General features: G+C 35.9%; 1 protein-coding gene across 1 annotated transcript in view; it reads right to left on the bottom strand.

Moving 5' to 3' along the window:
• The window catches only part of CCDC171 (coiled-coil domain containing 171), a 129,148-nt gene that overhangs the window by 67,727 nt on the left and 43,122 nt on the right, over positions 1-18,299 (bottom strand). Inside the window, exons 10-14 of the mRNA XM_042804472.1 lie at positions 13,958-14,060; positions 8,822-8,925; positions 5,870-5,959; positions 3,777-3,977; positions 1,740-1,907 (exon numbers count right to left, since the gene is read on the bottom strand). Coding sequence (XP_042660406.1) covers positions 1,740-1,907; positions 3,777-3,977; positions 5,870-5,959; positions 8,822-8,925; positions 13,958-14,060 — 666 coding nt within the window. The remainder of the gene's footprint in view (positions 1-1,739; positions 1,908-3,776; positions 3,978-5,869; positions 5,960-8,821; positions 8,926-13,957; positions 14,061-18,299) is intronic.

Below are 18,299 nucleotides of genomic sequence, written 5' to 3'. Positions count from 1 at the left end.
GCCATCCTTATACCACCTTACAGATATTTCTTGCCACCTTTGTTGGAAACCTGAATTGGACATTCCCCTTTCTTCCTTTTTTTTTTTTTTTTTTTTTTTTTGAAACAAACGCATTAAATCTTGTGCTGCAAAACTAGTAATCTGAGTATACCAGTCCTTTAGCAGTTTGCAAGGATTGCAAGTAATAATGAAAATCCAGCCCTACATTTTCCTTTTTTTTTTTTTTTTCCAGTGGAAAGCAAAGACATTCCATATATTTGGTATTAAAATACTGTCAGGAAATTTTAGCATACAGAATGTTTTTCTCACAAGTAGCTCATTAGCTTATGATGTGTTTTTAACAAGCATGAATGTATTCACTCTGTGGTTTAACTTTACAGCTCCCATGCAAACTAATCAGAGGAACAAAGCAAGCTAACAATGACCTCTAAATACACATGCCTACACTTTGCTACTAGAGAATATCTGCAAGACACCTTCCAAATAGATCACAAAAAAATTAAAAATAAGTTTGTTCTCAGAAAGCAGGTACAATACAGCTAAAAAATCTTTGAAAACTGGCCCAAATCTTTGAAAAGCTAGCAAGTATGTGGAAAGAGCCCTAGTGACCCCATAATCAATCTCAATGACCATATTAAATAAGAAAGCAAGAAAGAGTAAGACACAATCCCCCCCAAACACTGCCAACAGTGTTTGATCCCCTCCCTTCCATTCTCTTTCCTCCCCCACTTCAAAAGGAAAACAGAAATGTTCATACAACCTGCATAATCCAGATTTTATACTATCCCTCTCTAGTAATTTCCATTAACTGATGGTACATTTACTAAATGATGGGCAGCATCAAAACAATTCACTGTAACCAGCCCTGTCCTTTACTTGGCCAGAACACTGGTCACAATTCCAACAGATGAGAAACATGTGGAAGAGCTTTTCCCTTCCTATGCCTCAAGAACAGAGTATCAGGGCAGTCGGGATCTGGAGTTACTTTATTAGACTGTAGGACTGGCCTGATCAACAGAGCCAAAGCATGAACTTAAATCCCAAAGAGTGGCATATGTTAGCTAGCCTGTGAAGCCTGTTTCAGTTATTTAAAAAGAGGTCTTTTCTTTCCTAAAAATGCAGGGATTTCTGGGAAGAAAGGCCACATAAGCTAATTCACATCAAAATCATTCAGAGAAATACAGCTTTGCCCTTGAACAAATATTGACAGGTTTTATAAAACAAGTATTGCATTTCTGAATACAAATTTCATAATCCAAAAGTTGCAATAAATAAGAAAAAAAAAAATCACACTGGCATTTTTTCAGACAGTACCTCTGAATCATAAACATATAATTTAAAGGTTATGTTCTTGGAGTAAGTGCATTTTGTTTCGTTTCTATGCTAAAATAAAGACTTGCTTTATTAGTGTAAATGACTAAGTTCTTTGAATGGCTTCATCAGTAAGATTAATTTATTTTCTTTTAATTAGGTCCCTGTGGCTAATATTGGCTAGTACTATTAGCATGTCCTGCACAGAAAATGGAGCTTAGAGACTTCATACAGACTTCAGTCACATTTACATGCCCATAGCAATGGCATCAAACTGAGTTGTAGACAAGCCATAATTAATGGTATTGAATTATTAACATCCAAATTCTTTTTGAAATAAGATGAATGTCAGTCCTTTTTAATGATACTGTGATGTGGACAAATGTCACTGAATTTAATAGAGGTAGCTGATGCCTAAGGACACTTACCTTCTCATTAGCCCTGTTGAGGTCTAAGATCAGGGCATCAACATTCTCCTGCAAGACTGCACAAAGCTCAGACCAAGAGAATCTATCTAGGATGCCTTCTGGTTGTTTTATAAGCACACAGCCTGCTACCAAATGCTGGTATAAACTATGGAGGAAGGTTAGCTTCTCCTGAGACAAAAAGAAAAATTAACTGTTGTATCTGAACAGTGTTAGAATCCAAAGAGATGCATCATATGTGTAGTAATGTGAGCTGCATGCAACTGAAAGAAAAAACATAGAGCTCATTCTCAAACCTTTTCAAAATTTCTCAATTCCTTGTTAATATATTTGCAGTCACACATACTAAAGCCAGAGTAAGAAAAGAGTTTTTACAAAATTTGTCTAATTAGACATAGTATATAAATACAGTAAGCCCAGTCTTGCAGTGGTCACAATCATGACCTGATACAGATAAAAATTTCCATGCTATTAGTAGATGCAATTTAATCATTTGTGTTAACACTTTCAGGTATGTGCAAATTGTACTCACTTCTACACAGCACGCAGAAAATTGTCTGACTGGCTTGGCAGCACAACACTGTTTATACAACTATCACTCTGAAGTCTTAAAAATTGCTTTCGCGTGGATTATGTGTGACTAAATAGCTAGACAATAGGCTTATAGCTTCATCAGTTAAATTCTACAAGCCATGCCTCATTCATTTACACTGTCAGTCAGTAGTATAATAAATTGATGTAAGTTATAAATAAACTTTAGCAATAATAGCACGCAACAGAAATTCCAGCCTTCATCCTTTTAGTACCTATATGTAGCTTAGCAACTTCGATTAAGACAATAATAAAAAGCTGCACCTCAAAAGCCACAAGTAACAGAGCCTTTATTCCAAATCAGTAAACCATTGTAAAGGTTCCCACTGTTTTCCAGGGGCCTTGGATGAGGCTTTACATCAAGAAATTGGGGATGGCTGAGATGGGGAACTATGTGTTTTCTGAGACATTTCCATTATACTTAGGTGCATTTTCTCACGATTATTTCATGGTACTTTAGGCAAACAAAATTTGCAATTTAGTTTGTTTCTAGCAGATCCCCTAATTCCCCAAGGAAAACAGTCTGCCACCATCAATACATTCTTGCTTGAGCTGTGATAAACCAAGGATAATTATCTATTTGGTGTTAAAAAAGGGATCCCAAGACCCAAAATCAATTCACACATGTTGAATCCAACCACACTGTTGTAGACATGCTGACTTTACAATATAGCCAGACTTCTAGTTTCCTTCACTTTAATCATTATCTGATGTGTGTAACAAATCCAGCTGCTTCATGTGGACACTATTTAAATACCAGACTGTAAGAGAGGTGGAAAGAATGTTTCCTTTTTACTCAGTTGGCATCCATGTCCAAATTTGTGGAAGTAATAAGCTCAATATGCACAACAACTATGATAAAGAATATCATTGCTATTGCTAGTACATAAGTGCTTTATTGGGAGCAAAAACCAACAAAATTAACATCTGTAAACAAATATAAGGAGAAAGATAATAGTTCTGAAATAAGACTTTGTGCAGCAATTCCCATATATAGCACAGCACAATGAGCTAACAGGTCACATATAAGAATTTCTAGGTCTTGTGGCACACAGGCAAAACTACCTCAATTCCACATTTGTTATCTATCAATTGCCAGGTGAATCAGTAATTAACAACATATGATGATGATGCTATTGTATGTTCCAATTGTAAATGATTTTTGTTAACTTTTGATCTGAAAGAAAGAAATAACTGTTCATAGGTGTAGCTCTTTAAATAAACTCAGTTGTTCAAAAATGTAAAATACCAGAAGGGTTACAAGGAACGAGAACCAATATACCCTGAGATCTTTTAGATATTAAATACATATTTCAAAATTCGTATCTTAAAATCATATTTGGGGGATAAATCTGTTAAGCCTAAGAGTAACCACCTGATGTATGTAAATGAATAAAGTTGAGATTAAATAAAGACTCTTTTTGACAGTCATCTTGCCTCTGGTAATACCTCCATATCCTTCTGGTAAGCCCTGGTAAGCTTCTGGATTTCATTTTCAGATTCTGTGGCACGTACTTTCTCCTTCTCCCAACACTCCCGTACATTCTGTAGTTCCATTTTTAAAGTTCCTATTAAAGTCCCTCTGTCTGCACACTTAGTGTGCAGATGATTTAACTCTTTATTGGCAACAGCCAGGTTATCCTGAGCTTCCTGTAGAACAGAGGCATAGAACAGAAAGGCTGGTAAGAATTTTACTCTACAAAATATTACCTTAATCCAGTGCTCAGCATCTGAAGAAGTAAACAGTCATACAGCCACATATGTTCAAAAGACTCCAGGCTAAGTTGACTGTATCTTATCAATAACAGAATTTCAAAATTGACAACAGTCCTTCTCCACAGCTTGTAACTAGATGGCATCAAAAATCCACCTCTGAGCGTTAAAAACTCCATGATGCAGTGACCTTCAGAGTCCCCTCTACCCCCACAACTGAGAACGCATAGACACAAATTATCCTCTGCAGTTTGGAGACCTCTCAGAGCTAGTGAAAAGATACATTATTTTTGTGAGTAAATCTCTGATCCGTTACAGCTGAGTTGGTAGGCAAAACAGACAGCTGTTGTTACCCACTGAATTCTTTATCTGCATGATAAAAAAACATGAGGACTCTTCTTTGGAAGTCTGACCATCAGAAGAAACTAATAACCAGAAATGGTCATAAATATAATCATTATGTTACCAGTACCAAATCTCACAAGGTAAACAAAGAACTTAATACCCCACCCTTTTTCAGCCAAAGGATTGCTGAGATGGAGTGGACAGATGCACATGCCTTCCTCTTCTACAAGCACTGGCCTTTCAGCACTGCTAAAGTTTACCAAAGGTCAAACTGAAAGCACTGTTTGTTTTTCATAAAATCATAGCTGATTATATAGCAAATATAATAGGAAAGATACTCCCAAATTCATCAATGATAACTTTTATTCTTCCTAATGAAAATATTAAAATATTAAAGCAACATTAAGTATCTAGCACAAATGTTTTCAGACTGGATCTAGTTTTCACGCATATATACAATTTTATTACCAAAAATTTAAAGAGATCAGAAACTGGTGTACTGCACAAAAACCAGCACCATCTGTGTACAGCAAACTCAGTTTTTGCATGAAGAATACAAGCACATGTTGCAATGGGTTGCAAAATTTTTAGGTGCCTTACAAAGATGCTGCAAGAGCAACAGAAGTCTTGAGTCTTCTGAACATAAATTAGTAAAGGAAGTTCAGATCAGATGACAGATCATGTGCAAATATCAATAAATATGAAGATTTGATGAGTGTTGCAGAAGTATCTGTAACTAAACCAAAGTGATAAAGCAGCACATCCCCAACAAAAGAATCTAAGAAACACTGGGAGCAGAGACATTCTATTTTGGCAGTAATATAATACACCGCCAGTTGGGAGATTAAGTTTAACCATGACCTCAAGACTTCCTCACTCCCTTGGCCACTGATGTAACCAGACGGGACATTACAAAAATGGTGTGTCAGCCAAAAACAGAGACAAAAAAAATTCTTGTTCAGAAACTAAAAGAGTTCTCAAGTGTTTTTCTCAATTCCCAGGTAGATTTTAATCTAAGGAATTTTGGGCTGCACATTGTGCAACTGTTAAGGCTGATCTGATGCTTCATACATGCATTAACTTGTCTGATAAACACAAACAGTAAAAAATTAACAAAGGAAAGGACATCTTTAATAAAATGGGCTTTCATATGAACAGAGGTAATTAAAATCTCTTACAAAAAACAGTTAAGGGAAAAATAATTACTGATGCTGATTTCAATATAAAACAAAACTTTGCAAATTGATAAATCTATTTCAAATTATTTCAAAAGTGCAATCACTGAAATGATCAGTTATGTAGTCTAAGATGGTAAACAGAATAAAGCAGCATGGCTTCACACAAGCTTGCAAGGTAAACTAGTCTGCTCAACAGAATACAATGATACAGAGAATTATTCTGATAAAACAAAAAAAGATACCTTAAATCCAGAAAGATATTTTTGCAGAGCTTTCGAATTTTATGTTAAGTTCATTAAACCATACCTTAAGGTCTTGACTTAAAGCACACGTTTTCTCTTTGGATATCTCAAGTTCTTTTGTCATCTTTTCACACAAAGCCTTCATTTTCTCAAGCTGTATAAAATACGGAGGTCAAACAGGCTTTTACAGAAAGGCTACAAAATCACTTCAACATAAAGAAAGAATTTTGCAATTAAATGTAAAAAAAACCCATTGTTTTCAATTCATTTGACAATATTCATACTCCATACAGTCTAAATAACGGGCCATTACGAAAGCACTAAATACCTCTTTTATAATGACTTAAGAGCAGTGCTAGAATCCCAAACTGAGTCCACTACTAACTTGCCCATTAACACTCAAAATAACTGACACAGACTTTGAAACGTATTTGAAAATGTAATAAATTCAGATTATGACCTCAGAAATTATTTAAGAAAGTAAGTTTTCAACGTCAGTGGCCATCTGCAGAAATTGTCCAGCTATGAACATGATCTCTACTTTTTACTGAGTGCTGGGTAGTACTCACATATCCATAAAAAGCAGTAATGTTTCCAAGACGCGTGATGACTACTGAACTGTTTGTGGTGTTACAAGCAACCTTCTTAGAGGTAGCTCATGACCATAATATATAATAGCTTCGCTCTCCACTTTCAGAAGAGATAACAAGACATCACTATAACCTGTATCTTTGGTTACCTGATGATGAGGTTAGCAATACAGGTGTCTGAAAGAAGGTATTGAATAGAAATGCATTATAGTGCAGGCTACTGCTGGCACTTGAGCATTAAGGAGCAACTCCGAAGTAAGATACCCCATTTACAAAATTTACAAATTACTCTGGAAATTATATTTTTGTTTGATCTCACATCAGGAGACCTGGCAGAACCCTTAGAAATTATTACAGTAAATTACAGAATGCTACTGGAATATTTCCAGTCTTTTTGTTAGTTTACTAGCCTTCTTTCTCTCCTCAGACATATTCTAGACTCTGCACTATACAGAAAGCCAAAAACTTGTTATCTGTCAAAAACAAAACACTTACACACCTTTCAGTCACACAAATGAACTAGATCGCTTAATCTAATGTTTAACACGGTAAGTTAAAGGTGACAGATGACATGCTTACCACTATATTTCACTTAAACATACAGGTGTACACATACACTAATAACTCCATCGATGTGTGGGGTCTTTTGAAAATCTCTTTATAGAAAGAACCACTGCATAATTACTCAAAACTAAACCCTTACTGCTGTATATTAAAACATCCTGGTTTTATTGCACAGTGCCCTTCATAGTCCCTTTGTGCATTATTGTATTATTAAAAAGTTTTATTACTAAACATATCTAATATATAAAAAGCCAAAAGCGGCGTTATCTATAGGGGAGGGGGTAATCAAGAAGGACAGAGCATTGCCCTTTCTGTGCATCATGAAGGTGCTCAGTGATCTCTGGCTCCATACGACAACTTCAGGGTCAGTCACACGCAGTCCTACTGGGAAGTATTGTGGCAGGTCATCTGTTGGTCCTGCTCTGCTTGCGATTTATTTTCCTTGACAGTTCATTCTTCTTTCTGTCAGAATACTCTCTTTGCTTTCTTAGCAGCCACCCCCTTGGTCTCCCCACTGCTGTCTCTGGCACAGTTTCACAACAAAGCACATCACTAAGCCAAAGCCTGCTGAGTCGACTTTTCAACTGTACTGCCTGTCACGTGACATTCCTCCTCCCAAATAACAATTCGCTGTGGGTAATATGTTCCTAGTTACTCTGCAGCTTCCAGACTTGGGTCTCAGAAGAGTTTCATAATGACTATACACATTGGTTCTCTTATCTCACTGGGAGAGACCTAACAGTGCTTGCTGTTTACAAAAGTATAATTGTTTCCATGGCCGCTTATTTTTGCGCCCGTTGAACAAACTCAAAGGTCTTGCAGGACACCATTCTTTTCCCAATAAAAGGGGCAAAGCCGATACACTATCTTCTGAGGTTTTCGGGGGGGTTGTTTTTGTTTTTGTTTTTTTTTTTTTTTTTTAAAAAATGTGAGTGACTAGCTAGACTATGTATTTGTCAAAACAAAAGACAAAACCTAGGAATGAAAAAACAGCACTGCCATTTCTACAATCTTATAACACTCTGCCTTTCTGTATTTGCCAATTTTATCCAAAGACAAGCTAATTACAGGTTTGTACAGAAAGCTTTAACTGTGCAGTTACCTTCTTTCTAAAGCCTTTAAAGCCACAAATTCATAAAACATTTATACCCCAGAGGATTAATTTAATCACGTTAGCAATATAAATGAGAAAATAAATGCAGGATTGTTATTTTTCAATCAATGAAATAATAGGCTAGTAGGACTGCACGGAAAACATCTGATTTTTTTTTCAAGGGTAAGATTCACAAAATTGAAATACTTCCATTATTGTCTTAGATAACTTAAAAAAAGTATTATTGTAGTCCTATTTTACCTGAAAAGACCTTAAAACAGCACCAAGAGACTTCATCATAAACACACTCATCCCATAAGAAATTATGCCACTTTTTAAATGTACAAGGGCATGCACATTTACATAACCAATACCAATGACTGCTGAGGCTCAGGTTTTGCATATTTAGGAATATTGCAGTATACATTGTTGAACTCTTAAATCACCACCTTTTAACTGAAATCCTAGATATGAATGCCTCATTTTCCTGAAAGTTTCTTGAAAATAATAAACCCTGCAGGTTTAATAAGAAAACAGAAACAAATTAAACTAAAAAGAAAAAAACTCTTCTCCCTGTCCCCTTCAATGTAAGTGAAACTATACTGTAGGGCAAGCTCAGAGAAATAGAAGTGACAGAGATTATTTCTTTAGGTATACGTAAAGCTGTCAACTCAACATTCCCACTTTTCTGACCTTTTTTACAAGCAAAGCGTATGTACTGCTGCAGGCCGAAGGCAATACATATAGAGCCAAAGAGTGCAAGTGTTACCTCATTAGACATATCTTCCAGCTCATTCTGGTAAGCTGTCAAGGTACACCTCAAAGTCTCAAGGACAGAGAGACTCAGAGGTTTATCTTTGTCCTTAAAAGTGCCTGAAGAAAAATACAGAATAAAAATTAAGCCTTAAAGCCACAGAGAGAAAACTACACACCCTGGATGAGAGGTATTAAAATTAGTTAGGGCTTCGGTGACAATACAAAACACTGAACAGCAGCCTTGTTTGCCACAAGAGATGCAGCCGAACAGCCATACTTTCACAGCAAATACAGCTGAAAAACACTTGTATTAAAGCTTTAATACAAGATACAGAACTGTACATTCACGATTATATTTCTACCTAATGTACTTGGTATGCAGTCTTGCATGTAATTTCTAGTGTGGTCAAGTCTGTGTCACTCAGTCAGACCAGCCAACTTTAAAACCACACAATAACATGCTTTGAAAAACATGTTCCCTGAAAGTTAAGCATGTTACACTTTTCCTGACATTATTTTGCTGTTGTGACTAAGCATGCATGTTATAATGTAGTACTTCATTTACTCAAAGTTTTACTAAGCCAAAGATCACATGACTATATTATGCTTGGAAAGGTCTTACAAACCTTTTAAATGATCTTGAATTTCATTCCAAAGGAAATAATAAAAAAAAATTATTATCTGTCTGCAGAGTCCTACATAACGTTTCAATTATAAATCTTAAAGCTGATAAATCCATTATGTACACACTACACTTATTTATTAAACCTTTAGACAGAGACTTCTGATCTGGTTGCCTTAATTAGAGACATATGAACAAGTTCGAACGTTCCAAAGCCCGTAGTACAATGTGCTAAGAAAGCAAAACAACACTGTATTGATCAAGAGGTCACAAGATGTCAGCTGATATTAAATTTCTAAGAACAAACTATTCATTTTTTTCTGGTGTTAGAGAGAAATACCAGGTTATTGACAGATTATTCTTCTCACTTCAATTTATATTGGTACGTAGCATTTATAAATTTATTTTGTAACAAATCATAGTATCATCTTTTCCACAAGTCTTAACATGTTCTATAAGCAAAACTAACTTTACCAACACTAATAGCATCCTTATTTTGCAAAAGAAGTGAAAAAAATCTGTGGCATTTGAATTCCAGAGAGGCTAAACAATCATAACTCCCAGCAGAACTAAATGATGATACAGGTATTTATCACCCCTGAAAGGTCAGTGTCACTAAGCAATTTACCTAAGGTGGCTCATAAAGTCAAATCAGATACTAAACTCTAAGCCTTTTCTTTGTCTCTCCAAAAAACTTTATCAGCTAGAAGAGATGCACTTACAGACTTGCAGGTTGGGAATTTTTAAAAAATCCTATGGTTAGTGTTATCTAATGAGCATAATATTCTATTCAAAGCATTATACAAAAATGATAGATTTGTCCTGTAGGCCATACATAATGCACCAATGGTAGTCAGCGGAAAACTTACACACATGCACAAGTCAGAAAGCATTGCCAACAGCCATTCTGAAAATTTTTCAATTAATTAGCCTCTTCTCTCCCAACCTTCTGATAATACCATAAAATGTACAGTACTATTCAGATCAGACACTAACTTTTCACTTTGACTTGCCAGCCAACTGTTACTGTCAAAGTCACATCTACTCAAACCAATGCAGCCTTTCAAGATTTCTTTCAGTAAAAGGACCAAGATCGTCTCTACAGCACCCAAGTGAATTTAAAAAGAACGCAAGTCCCAGTGACAGACTTCTGCTCTGTGTTATCAGCAGTCCCACTCCAGTTGACACCTACTTACCACAGTTTCTAAAGGTCTACAGCATCAGGGAAAAGTTCAATCTTCTTAATGAGGCTCCAGTGCCCTTAACCAAACCTTAGAGTCCTAGAGGTGTCCCAGATAGCAATGTTACACTTAGGATCAACCTAAGAAAGAATTGGTAAGATCTGGCCTTTTGTGAGACATTTCGATTTCACATTTAAGAAGGAGACTTGTAACACCTTATTATCATTTTCATCACTTCACCACAGCTCTAGTTAAGGATGCACAGGGCTCCAGTCCTTCCTTCTCAATTACAAGAGTGACTTCTTACTATTATCCACTGTAGGAATATTTTGCAGTGATCTTGTTGCACAGACAAAATTAAAGTACTACTCTTCCATACTTCTAGCTCTAGAAAAGTTGTAACTCACCATTTTCATTCATTTTAAAGTAGTAACTGTTAACTCAATCTAGAAGTTGTCTCCAATGCCATGGTTTTCATCCAGTTGTCTAAATAAAGTATCTTCATTTCTAAAGTTCTAATCTGCAATGCCATCACCGAAACATGATTCTGAACTATCTTAATTTACATCACGTTTGCCAAAATCAGACTTTTGTCAGTAAACTTTCCATGCTGGCATTCCGTGCCTTTGCTGCAACCCTATTTTCTAGGCTGCCCAGTCTGCCAACAGAAATACCAGATTCCACCTTACTGCACTTGCTGAAAACAAGCCTATGTCTTTAATACTGGCCCAGCAGTAATTGTCTTCATACAACTATGAAGGAAACATGCAGTGTAATACAAATGGCACTCTTGCTGAAGAGGCCCTACTTCAACAGTGAGGAAAAAGAGAAAACAAACCAAAACACAATACTTGAAGCATTTGCCCAGTATCACATATGAGTTTAGGGGAAGAATTTTGGGAAAATGCCAGGTTCAATAGGATTCTGATAAGAGGTATACAAAACTCTTAAACCTGCAGCTTCACAATTTCTATCAATAGTACTGGGCCTGGCTAGGATACAGTTAATTTTCTTCATATCAGCTCACATGGTGCTGTGGTTTAGATTTTTGAGCAAAACAGTACCGGTGGCCTGCATTAAACAGTGACATTAACTCAAAGCGGATAACACTCTGAGCATTTTATACCCAGTTCACTTTTTATTCAGATTATTACAATCACTTTTTTTTTTTTTTTTCCGGAAATGAAGGCAAACTTCCCTGAGCACAAACCCTGTTGCTAAACTACTGCAAAATATGATAAAATGAATAGGAACAAACTGAAATCATGCAAATTTACCAGCAACACCATCAATGCTGGTGAAAACTTATAAAGGTTGCTCAAAAAGGAGATGTGGATTTATGCTTGTTATTTGGAATGTATAAAGAAAAGAATAACTTTTTTAAATACTATAGCTTTTAGTCTTAAAAATATAAAATCTTATCTTCTTTTTCCTGTGCAGCCCAATAATCACAGCCCAATCAGCACTTAAATGAAGGGACTGGACCTTTAATACTGACAGATTTTTAAGTAGATCTCTCAACCACTTGAGTTGAAAGTTAAAAACAAAAAGAAGAAAAATTGCCCAGCCAGCTGTGGCTTGTAGTCCTTTATCTACTAATTAGACTACAAAGATTTATTTAAGATTTTTATTTTTATTGCCATCTAGGTATTCCCATTTCAAATACGATTACACTAAATGTTTTTCTGAAAATTGAAAGAAATAGTTACATAATAAATTCATAAGTAAAACACAATAAAGCAATAGCATTAAGAAATTGAGTTTCATGCTCAGAAGCAAGGTAAATATGGGGAACAAACGTCTTAGTCAATGTCCATTTTAATATTAGACATAAAGACTAAATCCGCAGCAGAGCTAACTTTGACTTTCTGCCTTGACTGAGCCTCAGAAGAGATAGTGAAGCTTAAAGAAAGTATCTCTTTAAATAAGAGCTTTCAAAGTTTACCTTAAACAATGCAAATTAATACTGAAGTTACAGTTATGGAATCCCTAATAATATATAACAGGTCAAAGCTGTTCTCTGCAATGTTTACCACTTGAGAGAACAGAAAACCTACCCAAAAGACAATTACTGCTTTGGAAATTGCACTTTAGCATCAGCATCCAGCTCCCCCCAGAATTGCTGAAGCCCCTCTGGTCATGTGGAACTTTGCAAGATTGAAGAAAACATACAGTTTTGAAGAGCTTCTCAGTCTGACGTATCCACAGTAAAACTACAGTTACTACCCACAGGAATTACCTTTATAATTACAGAATAAAATTGTTATCAGTTCCCAAATAAAAAAATCACATAGCCCATGTGAGGAAATCAGTGCATCACAGATTTGAGGCTAGGCTTTTAAGGGCAAGAGAAATCTCAAGTAGCACCTTTCTTCAATTTTAACAGAACCAGGCCCTAAAAACCTAAAGATACAAAAGATTCTAAAGATACAAAAAAATGCACCTTCATTCAAAAGTGTTATACAACCCATTCATGTCTACTGTTGGTAAAATGTACAGAAACATGTCATCCCAATTGAAATAAAATAAACTCATTTGCTCTTTAAGCAACATTTTGTCTGTTTTCTTCCAGTTTATTTGCACTGCAAGTTGGAAGCATTTTGTGTCTAGTATGTGATTTTCTAACAGGAACCACACAGAGAAAACTTTTATAGATAGTTTTAAATATGTACTTTAAAAAGTATACTGTTTTCATTTTTTAAAAGATTAGTAGCTTTGATGTTAAAATTCAGCTTATGTTTGCCACTATTTCAAATGTTTAAACAGGCAACAGTTTACTGAGTTTGACACACAGTAATTACATATAAAGCTAGATAGCAGAGTGATAGCCACTGACTTACATTTTATTTTAACGAAAACAGAGTAATATTTGTTCTGTATTAGATGAAATGAATGCAATATAGTACTAGTCCACAACCAACGGTAAAAAGTATTGTGTTGTATCATGTGTCCTACACAACCTTTTTGAATATATGACCTTTAAGTTGCTGAAGGTTGCCTCAGAATTTGGCTCAGTTCAGGCAAAACATCTGTTCCCTTTGCAGGTATACTGTAAGGACTTTTTTCTCAGTTGGATTTAGAGCACAGCAAGTGAGCCCTTTTCTGACCGATCATATACACCCCAGCATTTGTAAATCAAGCTCTGGGCTGACAACAGCAGGTCCACATTCCGTCACCCTTTCTCAGCTAGCAAGGCCATTTGACTGCTGTGAGAACTGCTCTTATCATGTCATCAAATCAAAGCATGTTGAGAAGAGGGAATGCAAAAGGCATCTGCAGAATTCCCACAATGTAGTGACTTTGGAACATTGACAGATGCATCTGTCATTTTATACCTTCAACTAACCTGCTGTCCGCTGGCCTGACATAGCAAAGCTGTCCAAGAGTAACTCCAGCTCTCTCATGTTGTTTTCATACGTCTCTGTTAGAAAGACCTGGTGTTTCTTGGCCTTTATTTGACAGGAGATACAGACAAGACAAGAGGGGGAAAAAAGAAACCCATTAAAATAGTACGCAGAAGAAATACAGATCACAGTGGTATATTTGCTCCACTTTAAGTTTAAATTCTTGCTATATTTCTTATTACTCCTCTTCTTGAGCCAAGAAACATAACATAACATCACAAATAAGTAACACAGAACCCTGAAACGCACTTAAAATAGAACTAAAAGCTTCAGGTAGTCAAAGGAAAAATTAAAAATGGTTGTATTAAAACCTAGTCTTGTTCTTTTGCTGCTTTAAAAATACCTTAAAGAACATTAATTAACTGCTGCCCACATATGCAAGCAATTAAATCTATTGTTACACCCTACAAGGGCATCCAGAAAGGCACCAAACTACTGGCAGACAGGCTAGAAATTCATGGTCTGGCACTCAGTCAAATCCCACACCTATTCTCATTGCAGATCTGCCTACTTTAATTGTTAGTATCTTCCATGCTTGATAATGATTCCTTCAGCATCAAAAACTCCTCCTTAACACACGGAATATAAACCAGCAGAGTCCTTCAGATTCTGTCACTGATTTTCTTAAAAGAAGCTGATTGCCAAGTGCAGTCTATTGTTCAAATCAAGACACTGGCTTTATTCTGAGGGCAGAACGATATTACAGCAGATTTTTTAATCACTATAATAGAGAGACTATATCAAATCATTCATTGAATTTGTATCTGATATTAGAACTTGCAGTTTTCAAAGACATGCATCCATAATTTCAGACAAGATCAAGATCTTCTTGGACATACGTAGTTCTGAGTTAGCAAAGAAATGTACTATTTTAGTAGCTGACTGACAAAAAGTAATACATTTCAGCAGTTCAGGGAAAAAAAACAAACAAACAAATAAACAACACCAGACCCAAATCCCCAACAATCCCTCTCCTCCAATCAAGAGGAAACCAGATTTAAATAACTTCAACATTTTCTCATGGCAAAGGTTATGCTCAAAGATGTCTCATTATTTATAATTACTCAATTTATTTTTATTCTAAATTCTTACACCTACTTGTTCTACTTGGTGATGGAAGGTTACCCTTTTTGCATTGAGAAAAATCCCAGTGTTTTCTATCATACCTATAAACTACTGTTTTGGTTATGCTTCACTGCATGTGTAAGAATACAGTCAATTTCTCAAATGTGGGAAACATTCTCCCCAGAAAAACTGCTACATACTGGTAGCATATAACTGTCAAGCCGAAAAAAACCCAAGAAATGCATTTAATTCTCTGCAGTGTTCTTCACTATTCAGTTTAAATATTTTATAAATTTGCTTTACTCTTTCAATTTTAATTATATGTACTGTATATCAACTAATATATTATTCATATGTGTATTTCAATGTTAGGTCCCCTGTAGCATTTACACGCCTTTCCTTGTGTGAGAGTTTGTACTATGTTTCATGCAGAATTTCCAAACCAATTCTGTATACTCAAAAATAAGTAAGTTTTCATTCTTACTCTATAAAATTATCTATATAGAGCTTGCAATTGCGGAGCTCCAGTAAAAGTATTTCATGGGATTCAAACACATTAAAAAAATTTACTCTTGTGTACTGATCTATCTCAAAGACCTCATATATTACAAATAAGAAAATATAACAATATGATCAGCATCACAATGTAATAAATACTCTTTTTACATAAACCACTCTAGCACAGACAAGGTCAGACTAAATCTTCCCAGAAAAACCTTTTCCCATGGAAAAGTCAAATGTGAGACTTTTTTTTCAATCTCCTCATCCAATTTTTTCATTTGATTTAGTTAATTTACCACAATTTAGTCAATATATTCCAGTCTATTCAGCTTCACTTCTCTGTGCTTTATTTGCTAACTGCATCTATACATCCTAAGTCAATTTCAGTCCCTTTTTCAACAGCAATAAAGACCAAAAGGAAATTCCTTAGACTAGTCAGTTTCTAAGCACTTCAGTTGCAAAGTATTTAGTATCTTTCTAACACCCACTTTCAGTTACTGTCCCCATTATGAGAAACTGAAGAAAAATACTGTAAACTACAGTGCTGAAAACCCAGGCACAATTTAAGAGTCCAAAAGGGTCTGAACGTATCGATTTAATTTCTTATGTCTCACTGACAGGTATCTAAGAACACGTAGAGTCATAAAATCATGGAATAATTTAAGCTGACAGGATCTCTGAAGGTCATCTGGTCCCACTCCCTACTCAAAACAGGGCCATGCTTGAAGTCAGGATATGTTGCTCAGAGACTTGTCCAGTCAGATTCTGAGTATCCTCAAGGATGGAGTTTCAACAACCCCACCAGGCAACCTGCTCCAATATCTCACAATCCTCACTGGGGTTTTTTTTCCCCTTACAGGTAATTAGAATTTTCCTTTCTAAAACTTCTGTTTTCTCTCATGCTTTCACTGCACAGTCCTAAGGAGAGTGCAGCTCCATCTTCTCCATAAGGACCCATTTGATAGTTCATGGTAGCAGCTGTAACCCCCTTTGTTTTCTTCAGTCTGAACTAACACAGCAAGTATACATAACTCTACTTTTTAATGGAAAATGGAGTCTACAAGTGTAAAACTCAAACATAATCAATTGCAGCTTTCTGAAAGATATCTTCTGTCAGGTCCAACTATTTCAGAAGATTAAATTACTTCCCCCTCAGCAACTCCATCCATCATCATATTTGAGTTAGGGAATGCCATTCCTGTAGAACTACTGGAAAGGTACTGGTATGAGTGTTCCTTAGATTACTTCAAAAGGGAAATTAGGTGACAAAGTGCTAAAGCCTTTACTTAAAGAGAGTTTCCTTCCCAGACCACATTAGTACAAAAAGGTGAAAGAACACTTGTAAAGTAAGCCTTCTGCTAACTCTGCTTGACTTCCTGCATATGAGGATGGACCATTCTTAAACTTGGAGGTGGCTCCTGAAAGTCAAAGACAGCAGGAGGCCTGTATGGCTGCACAAGGAGCTCCTAACTAAATTCAAATATTAATAGGAACTATAAAGGAGGTAGAAGGAGGCATAGGTGAACTGAAAGAAATATGGAAATGCTGTCCAAGCATGGAGGAATACGCTTAGGAAAGTCAAACTCCACCTAAAGTTGATTCTAGCAAGGGACATGAAGGGCAACGGGAAAGGCTTCCTCAAGTATTTCACCAGCAAAAGCAAGATTAGGCAAAATGTGGGTCTGATGCTGAATGGGGCAGGAGATCTGGTGATTAGGATGCAGAGAAGGTCTCCTGAATGTCTTTTTCTCCCCATTTTTTTACTGGTAGAACTTGCTCTCAGGAATCCCAGGTCCCTGAGATCAGTTGTCTTGTAAAGTTCACACAAACACTTCAGAATTTAAAATTCTCAAAATATGTTAGGAGAATTTCCTACATCCCCCCTATCAAAATTTTCACAAAATAGGAGGCTAGAAACCAAACAACATGAGAGCAAAGTCATACTTTCTGAACCCAGAATATATGCTGAATTATAGCATATACAATGCTTCCCCATGCCAAAATTCATATCCTTAAGAAGGCTCTGATTATCACAAAATATCCCTTAAGGACAAATCAATTTTTGGTACATAATTTTGTTGGCAGTATATTTACTTAACCATCAATTTTAAAACACAACTGCACTTTTAAAGAAATTAAATAGAAGCCAAATATTTTTCATTACAAGTACCACAGGCTCCAACCAGGAGAAAAATTTTTTTCCAAATGCTTTGTATCCTTTACCTATAAGAATAACCATAATCATTGGGACACCTTACTACTTATAAAAATTATTCCACCCACTGTCAAAACTACGTTAATCTTCCAGAAGTAGGGTATTTGCATTTATCTGGGCAATTCCCTACTACCTTGGTTGCAGAGATATTTTCCTTCCTTAACTGCCAGTATTTGATTTTGGTATCATTCCATCACCTGTTCAAGGACCGAAATGAAGTCTCATTGATTTTTCAACATCTTCCAAAACCCATTGTTGAATAAAATAAATGCAAACTCTACACACATTTCCAGAATAGCCTGCATGCCCTGATTCTGAAAATGTGCATCTGTATCTCAAGTTCAGTAACATTTAAAAAATAAACATGTAGGCAGGGGTTTAAGGCCTTTTCAAAACTAACCTATCAAAACCCTGGTAGTATTATGCAGAAAACTGGGGTCCAGTCCTGCAATGAACTGCCATTACTCCAATAATAATTTTCTCTACTTCGTTTACAGTTACGG

This window comes from Tyto alba, unplaced genomic scaffold (assembly GCF_018691265.1).
Source record: "Tyto alba isolate M040663 unplaced genomic scaffold, T.alba_DEE_v4.0 Super-Scaffold_42, whole genome shotgun sequence".
In the NCBI taxonomy this organism is placed as follows: domain Eukaryota; kingdom Metazoa; phylum Chordata; class Aves; order Strigiformes; family Tytonidae; genus Tyto; species Tyto alba.
This window is presented reverse-complemented; position numbering and strand designations above follow the sequence as displayed.